The 15,191-nt window shown below is 40.7% G+C and overlaps 1 protein-coding gene across 5 annotated transcripts in view; it reads right to left on the reverse strand.

The window, feature by feature from the left end:
- Nucleotides 1-6,093: 6,093 nt before the first annotated feature.
- LOC141509768 (uncharacterized) overlaps nucleotides 6,094-15,191 on the reverse strand; it is a 42,796-nt gene continuing 33,698 nt past the window's right edge. For 2 of the 5 annotated variants that reach the window (XM_074219553.1, XM_074219552.1), the window contains exons 5-6: nucleotides 14,417-14,512; nucleotides 6,097-11,632 (exon numbers count right to left, since the gene is read on the reverse strand). In XM_074219553.1, the coding sequence (XP_074075654.1) occupies nucleotides 9,642-11,632; nucleotides 14,417-14,512 (2,087 nt within the window). In that variant the 3' untranslated portion in view covers nucleotides 6,097-9,641. Of the gene's footprint in view, nucleotides 11,633-14,416; nucleotides 14,513-15,191 lie in introns of all 5 variants that reach the window. The other 3 variants (XM_074219554.1, XM_074219551.1, XM_074219555.1) reach the window with 3 other exon arrangements.

The following is a 15,191-nucleotide window of genomic DNA, read 5'->3' on the forward strand; positions in this document are numbered from 1 at the left end:
CTGGTTTCTAATAGAACAATAGTGTTCCATGACATTACACATACCACAGTTTGCTAAGCCATTCCCCAATTGAAGGACATTTACTGGATTTCCAATTCTTTGCCACCACAAACAGGGCTGCTATAAATATTTTTGTACAAGTCATGTTTTTACCCTTTTTTCATCATCTCTTCAGGGTATAGACGCAGTAGTGGTATTGCTGGGTCAAAGGGTATGCACATTTTTGTTGCCCTTTGGGCATAGTTCCAAATAGCTCTCCAGAAGGGTTGGATGAGTTCACAGCTCCACCAACAGTGTAATAGTGTCCCAGATTTCCCACAACCCTTCCAACAATGATCATTATCCTTCCTGGTCATATTGGCCAATCTGAGAGGTGTGAGGTGATACCTCAGAGAAGCTTTGATTTGCATTTCTCTAATAATTAATGATTTAGAGCATTTTTTTCATATGGGTATGGATTGCTTTGATCTCCTCATCTGTAAATTGCCTTTGCATATCCTTTGACCATTTGTCAATTGGGGAATGGCTTTTTGTTTTAAAAATATGACTCAGTTCTCTGTATATTTTAGAAATGAGTCCTTTGTCAGAATCATTAGTTGTAAAGATTGTTTCCGAATTTACTACATTTCTTTTGATCTTGGTTACATTGGTTTTATCTGTACAAAAGCTTTTTAATTTAATGTAATCGAAATCATCTAATTGGTTTTTTGGAGGAAGAGGAGTCTTATCACTTCCTTTCCAGCCCCAAATGATGCAATATTTCCCTGCCTCAGGAAATGAGTTTCCAAATCCTTGTGGTTTGGTTTTTAAAAGAAGGAAATTCTTGTCAAGTAAATGGAAGGTCATTGAAGAGAGAAAGAACAAGCAGCTGGGAGACTGGGGAAGGGGGCATTTGAACTGATAGTTCAAAGTAGCATGAACCGTCGTGCAAAACTATGGAGTCAGAAGAGGTGAAGAGTGTCAGAAGACTGAGAGGGCAAGAAAAGACCTGGTCAGGATCATGAAAGTAATAAGGGGGCAGTGGGGTTTGTTGAATGGGATGGGGTGGGGGTACATATGGTCAGTATGTGCCTCGGGGAAGTCGTTTTGGCAGCCAGACCTGAGGCAGGGAGCCAGTAGTCAGCCAGTGAGGTGATGAGGACTTGCCATGATTGAGGGTGGCTGCTGTGGCAGTGAAGAGAAATTGCAAAGATAGAAATGAGAAGAAAACAGATTGTTTATGTGGGATAAACATGATTGAGGTGTTGAAGATGACACCAAGGGTTTGAGCTTTAGTTCCGTACCCCTTTCCCAAAACTGCCAGGAATGGGATATACATGACACCTTCAACTTTGGAGCACTCTGAGCTCCAAAGGGTGAGGGGTGCCCTGATGGGGGACCTCATGGTGGAGCACAATGCAATTGGCTACTTCTGTATACCATGGGTTCCAGACAGGTGTAGTCCTGGTCACAACCCACCTGCTTTGCAGCTGCTCAGGCTCACTCCTGCCTGGACTTTCTTTGCCACCATAGGACCTGACTTGTCTGCCTTTCCATTACAGTCCAGGCATCCTCTCCAGCTCCCTACAGCTCCACAGGGCTGCCTTCGTTCCCACCACTTTTCCAGCCCCACACACAGCTGCCCAATATCCTTGGACAGTTCCACCAGAGGACAAACCTCTGTGGACAATGACTGACCTAAATTCATTCAGTGATTCTGAACCCCAAGTTGCTGTTGTTCAAACCCAGTTTTCCATCCCCTGCTAACTGTTCCCTTATTGCCATTCTCCTTAACCTCCCACTCTAGTTATATAACTTCCACTAGGCTTTCTGGAATGTGTTCCACAGAAAAATGAACTTTCATCTTAAAACTCTTGGTTTTTTTCCTCCTATATTCTTATAGTCACTGAGACCTGGCTTCCTTCTGGGGACACAGCTTCCATGATTTCTCTTTCCAAGACACCCACTCAGTCCCCGACTAGTGCACTGGTCTTGCTGGGGGAGTTCCTTATCTCTCCCCCTTGCCACTTCTAGATTCACTTGCAGCTGACTGGAACTTAGGAACCTTAGCTCTTTTGTGAATCATTCAATCCGTATTTATCACCCCATCAAGATTTACCGATCTCCAGGAATTCTCTCTTTCCTTCCTCATGAGTTCAGCACCTGCCTTACTCAGGTTTTCTCCCCTTCCTAATTCCTGCCCTCCTAAGTGGGGACTTCAATGTGCATATGTATATTCCCTCAGATACGCTACACTAAGGTCATTCCTTAATCTTCCCATCAACTACAAATGCACTACTTCCATATTTGTCAATTGTGATCTGTTGTCATCCCACTTCTCTTTTTCATCCTCATCACAACTTCCAATCCCTCCATTCCTCAGTCCTTTCCCAGGCCATTACCCTGCACTCTCTTTGCCCTTTCTTTTCCCATCTTGGTCCTTTGGTGAACCAATTCAATTCCACCTTGTCCTCTTTTTTTATACAATCTCTTTATACTCTTTTTTTTTTTAGGTTTTTGCTAGGCAAGTGGGGTTAAGTGGCTTGCCCAAGGCCACACAGCTAGGTAATTATTAAGTGTCTGAGGTCAAATTTGAACTCAGGTCCTCCTGACTCCAGGGCCAGTGCTCTATCCACTGTGCAACCTAGCCGCCCCTCTTTATACTCTATCTTTTTTATACCCTATCTTATTTCATACAGCGTCTATTTCAATCTCAGCTCAAGCCTCCTGTAGCCCCTCTCCTCCCAGAATCTTGTCTCATATTTCATTGAGAAAACTGAAGGCATTCCCTTGGAGCTCCTTCTTCTCCCCTCCTCCTCATGTTACATCATTTAACAGCCTTCTGCCAGTATCTGCCTACCTCCTCCTCTGTCTTACGTGAAGAATCAGCCATTGTCCTTGCCAAGGCAAGCCCCCTCTATAAGCTCAAATAGTCCCATTCCATCCCATATTCCCCAAAAGCTTGCTCCCTCTTTCATCCCTACCTGCTCACTGTTCAATGGTGGCCTTTCCACCAGCTGCTCCCTACTTCCCATATCTTTCTGAATCTCAAAAAATCCTCCCTTGATCCACTTCTATCTCCTAGCTATCATTCCCTTATCTTTTGTAGATAAACTCCTTGATGAGACTGTCCACAATAGGTACCTCCACTGCCTTTCATGTCATTCTCTATTTAACTCTGTAACTTTGTTTCTGTCCTCATCATCCAACTGAAGTTACTGTCTCCCATGGTCTTTTCTCAATTTTCATCCTTCCCAACCCTCTGAAGCCTTTGACATTGTCCATCCCCTTTTCTTTCTTCTTGCAAGGTTTTGGGGACACCGGTCTCTCTTGGTTATACTGGTCTGCTTCTTCTTCATCTTCCAGGACAGACTTGCTAACTATGAGTGTTCCCCAATAGTCTGTCTTGGGTTCTCTTCTCTACTCCTGCTGTTCAGCTCCCATGAGTCACTTAGCATCTCTAGGCATGTGACTCTTAGACCTTGTTCTGTCTCTTGGTCTCCATTCTCACATTTCCAATTCCTCTGAAATATCTCAAACTGGATGTTTCATAGACATCTGAAATTCAACATATTCAAAACTGAACTTAATATTTTGAAAGGATAGAAGATTTAAGAACTTCCCATTGGGATCCTGGCCATGTCTCCGGAACAGCTGATATTAGTGTTTGCATTGTGAGCCAAGAACAAACTCAGAGATACTGAGGAAAGCCAATTTCCAGACTATAAAGGACCTGAGGAGAAAGCTACCTTATGCCTAAGGAGAATTTCATGAGGAGCTCAGAAAGGGAAATAATGGCCCTCAGCAGCTGGGAGTTTTGATTTACTCTTTTGCCACATATGCTTTCTAATTATAATTCTATTTTGCCCTTGCATTTAAATATTTTTGCCAGAGTGTGCCCCTGATTATCCCACCTTAGTAATTACCCATTTCTTATTAAATTCAACTGACTAATCAATGGGGAAGCACACTGCTGGGGGCTTATATGAGAAAACAGTAGAAGCAGCACATTAACCTTTCAGAGTTTGTAAACCCTAGAGAGAGAGGAGACCTGACTTGCTCATATGAATGAGAATTGGATTAGTAGCCCCAAAGAATGTGCTAGATTCTTATTGTTCGCTGTATTCTTTCCAACTCTTATGTTTTTATAAGCTCCTTATTTTTGCACTTTGTTTCTAATCCTAGGATTAAAAGACATCTCCATGTTTCTATGCTCTGTGAACCACATTTCCAGAATTTCATCTTTTATTTAGTTCAAATTTTAGTTCAAATTGTATTCAAGAAATCAGTAATTAAAAACAAATTGTCAAATATAACAATCCCATATAATAACAAAGCAGCACAGCAATGGGCAAATTAACAATGTATATAATACATAACAATATATAAAAGATAGAGAGTTGTCAAAAAGCAACATATATACAACCATAAAAATGCAGAAACCATCCCTGAACGATAAACAGAGACAATTAACATATGAAAAAGCAACAGTATCCAAAAGTCAATGCCACATGCAAATAAGCAATAACATTGTTAATAGCATTCTCTTGTTATTGGTTGTTGTCTGTCCTTCCTTCTCGAGGAAGACCATGGTCAGGACAGTGTGTGCTAGGTCACCAGCCTCACTGTCTCCTCTGAAGTCATCTGGGTCCAGTGGCCAGATATGAATCAGGACAATTGGAGATGGCCCTGGATGTGAAGCAATCAGGGTTGAGTGACTTGCCCAAAGTCATGCAGCAATTCAGTGTTAAGTGTCTGAAGCTAGATGTGAACTCAGGTCTTCCTGATTCCAGGGCTGGTATTCTATCCCCATATTAACAACCAATTACATTCATAAGCAGAATGGATTTGAATACTATAAAGTACAGTGGGTCAATCATAAGAGAGGGTAATCATACATGGTAAATTTGTTTTTAATATATATTTGTAAAAATCTTCACTAGAAAGAAAAATTCCAGAGTAGAAACAAATAAAAAAATTTAAATCAGAATAATAAAGAAAAATCCAGAAAAAAAAACTTTAAAATATGAACAAAGTGCACACTCAAGAAAAATTTAAAATACATTTTCAGGGTAAGAATCCTTCATTGTGACTCCTGTGTCACAAAGGAAGATGGGCTTTTTTACAAATCAAAACACCCATTCAGATAATAATAGTTAGCCCTTACATAGCATTGTAAAGTTTGCAAAGTGCTTTAAAAATATTCTCTAATTCTCACAATAATGCTAGAGGCAGGTGAAAGAGGCAGAAAGGCTTTATCTGAGGCACAATTTGAATTCAGATCTTCCTGACTACAGGTCTAGTGCCCTATTCATTGTGTCACTTGGCCAATCTTTGGGATATATGCAGGTATACGTGTGTTTCATTTTTTTATTATTTTACTATTTATTTATTTGTTTGTTTGTTTGTTTGTTTATTATGCAGTCAGGAAACTCTGGTTGTGCTGCTACTCCTAAGCCTCCAGAAAAGCAGCCTGTCCCTTTGTTATTCAGTGGAGTGTAATGTCCAATTTGTCTTTGTTAGCCCTCTCTTCATACCACCAATTAGTTCTCTTTCCAGTATCTTTGGCATAAGGTTCTGAGCAGTTGTCTGTCTGGTTTTCTTTAAGGTTTTTGCAAGGTAATGGGGTTAAGTGGCTTGCCCAAGGCCACACAGCTAGGTAATCATTAAGTGCCTGAGGTCAAATTTGAACTCAGGTCCTCCTGACTCCAGGGCCAGCGCTCTACCCACTTAGCCACCTAGCCACCCCTATCTGATTGTTTTTAATGTTGACTGTGTTCTGAATATAGGTAGGGAAATAATATAAAATCTTGCTCAAAATTTTAAGAAATAAGTTTATGGCTCCATCTCCACACTACACCTGGAATCTCTGTTCTCTGCCAAACAGCCCCCCTCTTTCTTAAAATAAATTTTGACTGTTAATTTATTAAACTTCATGAAAATTAGGAGTCTGTTAAGTGCTTTGAGATGGAAGCTCCACCCAACTGTCTTCCCAAGCTTCTTCGCATTACCCTCTCCATTCTGAAGTGTTCTCAGTCCTAGATTGTGAAGAGAGAAGTGGAATGGGGTGTTGATGAGAGAGCATTGCTGAGCTATGAAATGTAAACAAGAAAAGGTTGGGAAGGGAAGTTGTCTCCATGCCTTAGCTCATCAATCTGCATAACATAATCACTTATGGTATTGGTTATTCATGATCCCTTTTCCTTAGACAACACTACAGTCATTATTCCTGGGTTTGAATCAAGTCTGGATCACTGCCCTTGGCATTGGTCTCAGCTCTCCTGTCTGCACTTCTAGTCAACCTGATAGAGGCACAGTTCAGGAGACCCTGCTCCCAAAGTCTCAGTGCAATCGATGAGGAAGGCTTCCCACTTCATGTCCTGGATGGCAGCCCAGGAAACTGGCTTCCAAAGTCAGAGGTCACTTGTAAGCATGTTGGGCAGGATGCCTCTGTCCAACCCCTGGTGGTCTGCATTGAAGACTGGAAACCTCTTTCAAGAGCAAAGGAAAAGGAAATAGGAAAGCTTATCTTTTCACGAATTCTGTGTGTTTGCCATAATGTCTATTTGCTTTTATTTTGACTGGCAATTCAGATGTGATGTTTGCATTGCATGTATTCTGAAATATAGACCTGTAGTCATTGAAATAGCTATCAAATGCTGCTTTGCATTAGGCGATGCATTATGCATGTATTATCCTTTATTTGCTATGCCTGACTCTTAAGGGAGTTGCCTAGGAGATGGAATCATTTTTGTTCTAGTATGTAATGCTGTTTTTGCTGCTACTCTGTATTATTAAAGAATGATGCAGGGGCAGCTAGGTGGGGTAGTGAATAAAGCACTAGCCTTGGAGTCAGGAGTACCTGGGTTCAAATCCGGTCTCAGACACTTAATTACCTAGCTGTGTGGCCTTGGGCAAGCCACTTAACCCCGTTTGCCTTGCAAAAAGAAAAACCCTAAAAAAAATGATGCAGTTGATTTTTCAAGAAAATTCAAAATTTTACAGTCCCTTGGCAACTATGTTAACCCTCCCCATGGCCTAAGGGTGAAGACTTCACAGGGAAAAGGCTTTGAATCATAGTTGAGCACCTTGAAATTTGGAGCTCCTAGCCAAGAACAAAATGAGCAGGGAGATTACATGGCCTGAGGTGGCTTTGACTGGCTCTAGGAGAGAAGAGGGGGAGAGCAGGGAGGTAGTGATGCATTTTTCCTGGTTTCTTTAAGATCAATCTCTTTTTTTATGTGATCACACAAAGTATATGTTATCTGAGAATATAAGCTAAGTGGGTGGTTGGAGGCCACTGGAAGGGAGCCAGAGCCAGAGTTAATTTTACAGAGAATCTTAAAATGGAGCCAGGAGCTTTCCTTCCCCAGGAGATGGAGCTTATTTTGTAACACGGAATCTTATGATTGTTGATTGAGTGATATGGCTGGAGGAAGCCCGTACATTGTTCCATCAGTCACATCTCAGGCTGTTCTATCTCATTTGCTTGACAGGTTTTGTAAACCCTCTGGAGAGCAAAATAATGAGGAGCCAGACTGTACTATTCACATTTATATTACTACTTTGGGAAGTGGAATAATATCTATTACTGTGTACAGATGTTAAAGGACTGAGAAAAGAGAAGAGAAACTGGATCAAAAGGTTTATTTGTGAATCTGGGAAACTTCTAGATAAGACTAATCATTTTGATTTATAGGTGGTGGTGTAGTCTATGAAAAAAAACTTTTAAAAAATCATTTCTCTGTCAAACAGGTTATATACCCCCTCCTAACTGGCACCCTCTTCTTTCTGCCCTATCTCTTCTTTGCGCGTGCGCACACACACACACACACCACAAATGTCTTACTCCAGAAATATCCAGTTTAATTGCTTGGTTTCTAGCTCCTGAGGTCATAAACATGAAGATAGTAAGATCGGGTGAACAAGACTCCACCATTTCTACAAAACCTCTGAAGAGCAGTCTGACATCTCTCAACTCCATCTGAGCCAGCTGCCCTGAAACCCAGTCCCCAAGGTTCTAGATAACTAAGCACTTTCTTCCTGTCTTGGCCTACAGACCATTGTGCCTGAGGTTCCGTAACGAGATCCCTGGCAGTGTCCTGGCCCAATCTTACCTGTGTGTTCTAGCCAGGAATGTGTGAGGGGTGAGAGGAATCTGCCTTAATTTGAAAGTGTCACTTGTGTCTCCTGTAGAACAGGGCAGAGGGAAGGGCAGGGGGCCGCCCTCGTGTTATAATTATTATTATTATTATTCTCTTTATCCAGGATTCTGCTTCTTTGGGTGTCTCCACGGGTCATCCCTTCACACATCAAATAAAAGAAGCTACCACTTCAGCAGTGACTAGTTTCAAGAAATGGATACTAAGAATAAGATAGACCAAAAAGAATATGATTCTAGTGGGCACACAGGTCAGGATACAGGGTTGGAAAAGTTGCCATAGGAACATAGAGGAAACAGTGGTAGATGTGAAATCACAATATCAGAATCCCCAAGTCTCTTCCGATTCTCATTAGCGAGATCAAGGGTTAATAAATGTTTTTCTTCTGTTATTGTATTTCGAGTGTGCTGTGGAACGAAAATTATCAAAATCCTTGGGTAGATCTTCCTAGACTTGAAGTCTGAACATCCTAAATTCAAATCCTGACTTGGACACTTAGTAGCTGTATGACCCTGGGCAAGTCACCTAATCTTTTTCAGTCTCAACTGAAAAGTGGGAATAATAGCACCTGTTTCACAGAGTCATGAGGGTCAATTATGGGAATATATGAAAAGTGTTCTGCAAACCTTATAATACCATGTAAATGGTGATTATTGTTAGGTCACTTAGGACCAGACGATGAGTAAGGGTTTCTCTGGATCCATAAAGAACCACGTTTGGTGGCCCTCTTATTCCTCAATATGGTACATTCCCACTCATGCTATGTCCCTTGCAGATCATCACCAGCCTCCTAAATCTAGTTTATTCTTAGTCCAATTTACATATAAGGGTTTCAGATCTTTACTTTCAGATTGAGTTCTCTTGAAATTCCTCAGGTTGCCATGAAGCAACAAAGAGAAATCCAAATATAAAATGATCATTCTTGTTTCTACCTCACCCCCTTTCCATTCTTCATTTCCACAGTAAGATTAAATTATTTTTGAGATCCTTCCCAACAATGCCACTCAATATGTTCCCAGACTCCCAGGCAGAAAAATGTGTTAACTGGTCACAATGCAACCCAAGGTCAATTCTTTTATATCATGGAAAAAGATCATAGTGTAGTATCAGGAAAAAAATGGTCATTTTAGGCAATTTCACTCCTCACTTTTATTCCTGTGATCTAAAATTAAGTTGAGCTATTTTGTTAAGTAACATTTTAGAGGATTTGCTAACAGATTTTTTGGAAAGAATTTTAGGCATACTTGCTGCATCGACTAATAACATTCTGATGGCAGGTAACATGGAGCAATAAAAAATATCAAAGTCCTTATATCTGAAAGAACCAAATAATATTGGTAACAAAATGACATCTTGATTTTCCAGTGTGAAGGATCTGGTATCTGATAACTGATGAACTATATGCTATCATTTCTCCCTTTTTAAATGACAATCATGAGGGTTTTCCTTCAGTATGGCTTATCTGATAATTACATTGCCATCCTACAAATTCATAGTATTTTAAAGTTTACAAAGATGCTTACAAAGATGCTTCCTCAGAGTTGAACTGGTGCTAAAGGCTTTCCCACATTCATTACAAGCAAATGGTTTCTTCCCAGTATGAACTCTCTTATGTTCAGTAAGGTGGCAACTCTGACGGAATGCCTTCCCACATTCATTACATTCAAAGGGTTTTTCTCCAGTATGAATTCTCTGGTGTCCTCTGAGGTTTGAGTTGCTGATGAAGGCTTTCCCACATTCATTACATTCATAAGGTTTCTCTCCAGTATGAATCCTCTGATGATGAATAAAGGAAGTCTTGTGACTAAAGTGCTTACCACACTCGTTACAATGAAAAGGTTTCTCTCCAGTATGAATTTTCTGGTGTGCAGTAAGATGTCCTCTCTGACTGAAGGCTTTCCCACATTCATTACACTCAAAGGGTTTCTCTCCAGTATGAATTCTGTTATGATTCCAAAGGCTTGATTTGTTGCTGAAGGCTTTTCCACATTCATTACATTCATAGGGTTTCTCTCCAGTATGAATCCTCTGATGATTAATGAAAGATGTCCGATGGCTGAAGTGTTTACCACATTCATTACATTCAAAGGGCTTCTCTCCAGTATGAATTCTCTGATGTTCAGTAAGTTGCCACTTGTGATTGAAGGCTTTTCCACACACATTACATTCAAAGGGTTTCTCTCCAGTATGAATTCTCTGATGTTCAATTAGGTGGCAAAACTGGCTGAAAGTTTTACCACATTCATTACATTCAAAGGGTTTCTCTCCAGTATGAATTCTCTCATGTAGAGTGAGATTGGAATGCTGGCTAAAGGCTTTTCCACATTCATTACATTCAAAAGGTTTCTCTCCAGTATGAACTCTCTGATGCATAGTAAGGCATACCCTATGACTAAAAACTTTCCCACACTCATTACATTCAAAAGGTTTCTCACCAGTATGGATTCTCTGATGTTGTTTAAGGGCTCCCCTCTGGCTGAAGGTTTTCCCACATTCATTACATTTGTAGGGTTTCTCTCCAGTATGAATTCTTTGATGTAAAGTAAGGTAAACCTTACGGCTGAAAGTTTTCCCACAATCAGTACATGTGAAGGGTTTCTCTCCAGTATGAATTCTCTGATGCTCAGTAAGGGGTCTCCTCTGGTTGAAGGTTTTTCCACATTCATCACATTTAAAGGGTTTCTCTCCCGTATGGATTCGCTGATGATTCCGCAGGATTGAGTTATTGGTAAAGGCTTTTCCACATTGATTACAAATGTAGGGTTTCTCTCCCGTATGAATTCTCTGATGTTCAGTTCGGTGTCCCCTCTGGCTGAAAGCTTTCCCACATTCATTACATTTATAGGGTTTCTCCCCAGTATGAGTTCTTTGATGTAGGGTAAGGCATACCCTAAGGCTAAATGCTTTCCCACAATCAGTACACGTGAAGGGTTTCTCTCCAGTATGAATTCTCTGATGATCAATAAGGTGTCCTTTCTGGCTGAAGGCTTTCCCACATTCGTTACACTCAAAGGATTTCTCTCCTGTATGGATTTTATAATACTGAATAAGATCAGAGTGGTAACTGAAAGGCTTCCTACATGTATTATATTTACAAAGCTTCTTCCCTAAGGGGGTGTTATTATGTTTACTTAGTTCAGAAAACTGTTTGAAGCTCTTTTCAAGTGTATCATATTTATGGAAAATTTTCCCTGCAGGAAGTGTCTGTTGTGGAACAAGGATCAACCCCGGGGTAACCCTTTTAATAAACATATAATGTTCCTGAGCACTTAATTCATTAGAAATTTTTCTGTGAATGACTGCTATTTCCCTGGCCCGTTCATCCCAGTCATCCTGCCTCTTCAATCTGACATCAAATTCCCAAGGTTCTCCCAATTTGGGGTCCCAGAGACCATTCTTTGTTAATTTTTCCTTCCATGATATTCCCATAGAAATGCTTTGCTTTGAAGTTGAGCCCATGGTTTCACATCTTCTCTTTTGAACAAGAGACCCTGAAAGGGAAAAAAAATAATTTATAAATGTCTGCTAGGATAGAAGGAAAATACTTTATACTAATTAATTCTTGATTCTCTTTCCTCCAGGAAGAAAAATCATGATTAACAGGGAAAAATTGAAATAGAAATAAATAAAAGGGTGGAATAAATGTCTTTTAAGACAAAAATGAAACCCAAGCTGGGTGAGATGTCCCCAGTGATTACCACTAGATAAGCATGGTCTAGAATAGGTCAATCAATTAATCCACATTTATTAAGCTCCTACAAAATGTACCAGGCACCACATTGTTGAGCAGGGGAGGATGTGGTCACATTAAGCACCGTGTGATGCTTAATCAATCCTTGTTGACATGACTTCTCTCTGAGCTTTTGGGTCTCTACTCTCTCTTGGTTCTCTTCATTCCTGTCTGGCCACTCCTTAACCTGCTTTGCAAGATCTCTGTCCAACTCCTATGTCCTAACTGTGAGTGTAATCCAAGGTTCTGTTCTAGAACCTCTTCTCTTTGCTCTCTCCCTAACAGGGGTCCTGTTACCATCTCTATGCTGCTAGCTCTGAGGGATCTACATTTCTAACCCCAGTCCCTCTTGTCCTTCAGGCCCTTCACTAAATGCCTATTGGAAATTTTGAACTGGGTGTACTGAAGGGGACTCAGAACTCACTGTCTCCTCTCCTAAACCTACGCTGCCCCTAGACTTCTCTCTCACTCTTGAGGGCACCCAAGTTTTCCCTCTAGGAGTGAACCTTGAGTTCTCATTTTCACTCGACCCACACTTTCAATTAGTTGACAAATCTTGATGTTTCTGCCTCCACATCTCTGGCATCTATCCCCTTCTCTCCACTCACACAGAGATGACCTTAGTTCAGGTTCTCATCACTTCTGCCCTGAATTATTGTAGCAGCCTCCTAACAGAGCTCCCTGCCTTAAGATCCCCATTAGCTAATCCATACTTCAGATTCAAAAATGACAGCTCTTAAGACAGGATCTGACCATGTCCTCCCCTGCTAAACAAACTCCAGAGGCTCCCCATTACTTCCAGGACCATATAGAATCTTCTCTGTTGGAATTAAAAACCCTTCACAACCTGGCTTCAATGTACTTTTCCAGCCTTACCAAATATAATTCCTCCTGGTGCACTCCACAATTCACTTAGTCTTCCTCCTATTCCTTGGCAAATCTATTCCTCTTATCTTGAATCCCTTCTGTACTCACTGGATTCCAAGGAAGGCCTCTCCCCACTTCCCCCCACATAATTATTCTGTACATGACAGGCAGTGTGGACTAGTGGCTAGAGCTGGTCTTGGAATCAAGAAGAATGGAGGTTCAAGTCTTCCTTCCAAGACAAATGCTGGCCAGGTTACCCAGACAAAGTCATCTGGTCTTCCAGGTCTCTGGGGAACTTGCTTCACCATTAGTTCTCCATACTAATGATTTAACAGGAGCAGGTTTTTATTAAAGTGTATATGCACTGACTGTACAGAGAATTCCACACTTTGAAATTTTAAAGTTCATATATAATTTTATAATCTATTGAAATAAAATGTAACCTCAGACTCACCTCAGACCCAGATAATACACTGTGTTTAAAAATTCTTTTAAAATATTCATCACATAAATTTTTGTCTTATATTGGACTCAAAAAGCAGAATTATGGACTCATCTGTACTGAATCCCCTCGTCATGTCTGGTCTCAGACTGAACTAGATTTAAATGTAGCCTATCTAAAATTTAGGTTTGTTTACTTTTTTATTCAATTGACACTTCAGTGTCAGTATTTTTTCTATTGTTTTTGTTTCATTTATGTTCTCTGACTTCTCCTTCTCTCCCATCTCCAGCATCACTTCTACTTTATCTGCTGCTGTAGAAAATAAATGTCTGCTGTAAAAGCACATATGTGTGTAAAAACATGAAATAATGTATCTATGCACACATAAGCACAGTACATACATATACTTTACACATAAACATACATGCTCACCTGTGTGCCTGTACATAGACATGGATATGGACAGAGAAGGGCAAGCTGTACAAACACACACAAGCCCACACACACATATAGACAGAAAGACAGATGTACCTAGAGAAAAATGAACTCACATGTGCCTACTGTCTCTCCAGACAAAACAGAAGCTATTCACTCTCTATTTTTTTTTAAGGTTTTTGCAAGGCAAATGGGGTTAAGTGGCTTGCCCAAGGCCACACAGCTAGGTAATTACTAAGTGTCTGAGACTGGATTTGAACCCAGGTACTCCTGACTCCAGGGCCAGGATGAAGACCTGGATAGCAGGGGCCCTACAGCAGTCAGAATTCCAGCATTCCAAGATTCCATTGCCCCAGCCTCCCCTAGGAGCAGGGAATACAAGAATGAATGACCATATCTGCCCCATGCATTATTTCATGGTTACATATATATGTGTGTGTGTGCGTGTGTGTGTGTGTATGTGTATGTATAGCTTGTCTATCTAACAAGACTAAAAATCTTTAAGGACAGTAAAAAACTCCAATTTTTTCGAATACTTCCAAAGGTCTAGATCAGTGTTACATAACTAACAGCCAATTAATAAACAATAAACAAATAATTATTAGGCAGCAAAAATACAAAGATAAAAGGGAACTAAGACAGGGGAAAGGATCCGAATTGTTGAAAGGAAAAATGTTAAATGGGAAAACCTTTAGCAAAGGTTAAAAGGGAAAACCTTTAGCAAAGAAGATGTTTTGATTTCATACTGACTTCTGGCCAGCTCAGTCTTGATTTAGCAATGACTAGTTCTCATTTACTTACCTGGACAAGTAACTGGTGGGACATCAGCCTCTGGCATCCATGGTCCCTCCCCTCGCTCCAACTGGGCAATCACATCTGGTTTAAAAACAGGAAGCCCTGATGATGGGGAAAAGAAATGAAAATGTATTGGTAACAGAAGAGCCAGCTCAGGTAGTCACAGACTCTCAAAGTACCAAGGGTCTTGGAGGGTTTCTAGTCCTCTCCATAACTGAATAAGAATCTCCTCTGTCATAGGGGTTAAGCATTCCCAGTTCCAATTCTGAAAGATTTAAGAACTCTGATTAACAGAGACCAACCATGATTCCAGAGGACCAATGATGGAGAATTCTGCCCATCTTACAACAGAGAGGTAAGGCTAAAGATTCTGAGAGATGCATATCAAGCGTAGGGGAGGGGCAGCTAGGTGGCGTAGTAGATAAAGCACCGGCCTTGGAGTCAGGAGTACCTGGGTTCAAATCTGGTCTCAGACACTTAATAATTACCTAGCTGTGTGGCCTTGGGTAAGCCACTGAACCCCATTTGCCTTGCAAAAACCTAAAAAACAAAAGCATAGGGGATAGCTAGGCCCCTATGAAACCCTATGGAACCCTTCTCTGAAACATGTTTTTAAATGCATAAACTAAAATCTAATTGGGTCAGCCAGGTGGAGTAGTAGTTAGAATGTTGGATCTAAAGTGAGGGAGATTCATCTTCCTGAGGTCAAATCTAACTCAGTAGTTGGGTGACCCTGGGCAAGTCACTTAACCCTGTTTTCTTCAGTTTCTCATCTGTAAAA

The sequence above is a fragment of the Macrotis lagotis genome, chromosome 1, assembly GCF_037893015.1.
Source record: "Macrotis lagotis isolate mMagLag1 chromosome 1, bilby.v1.9.chrom.fasta, whole genome shotgun sequence".
In the NCBI taxonomy this organism is placed as follows: Eukaryota; Metazoa; Chordata; class Mammalia; order Peramelemorphia; family Peramelidae; genus Macrotis; species Macrotis lagotis.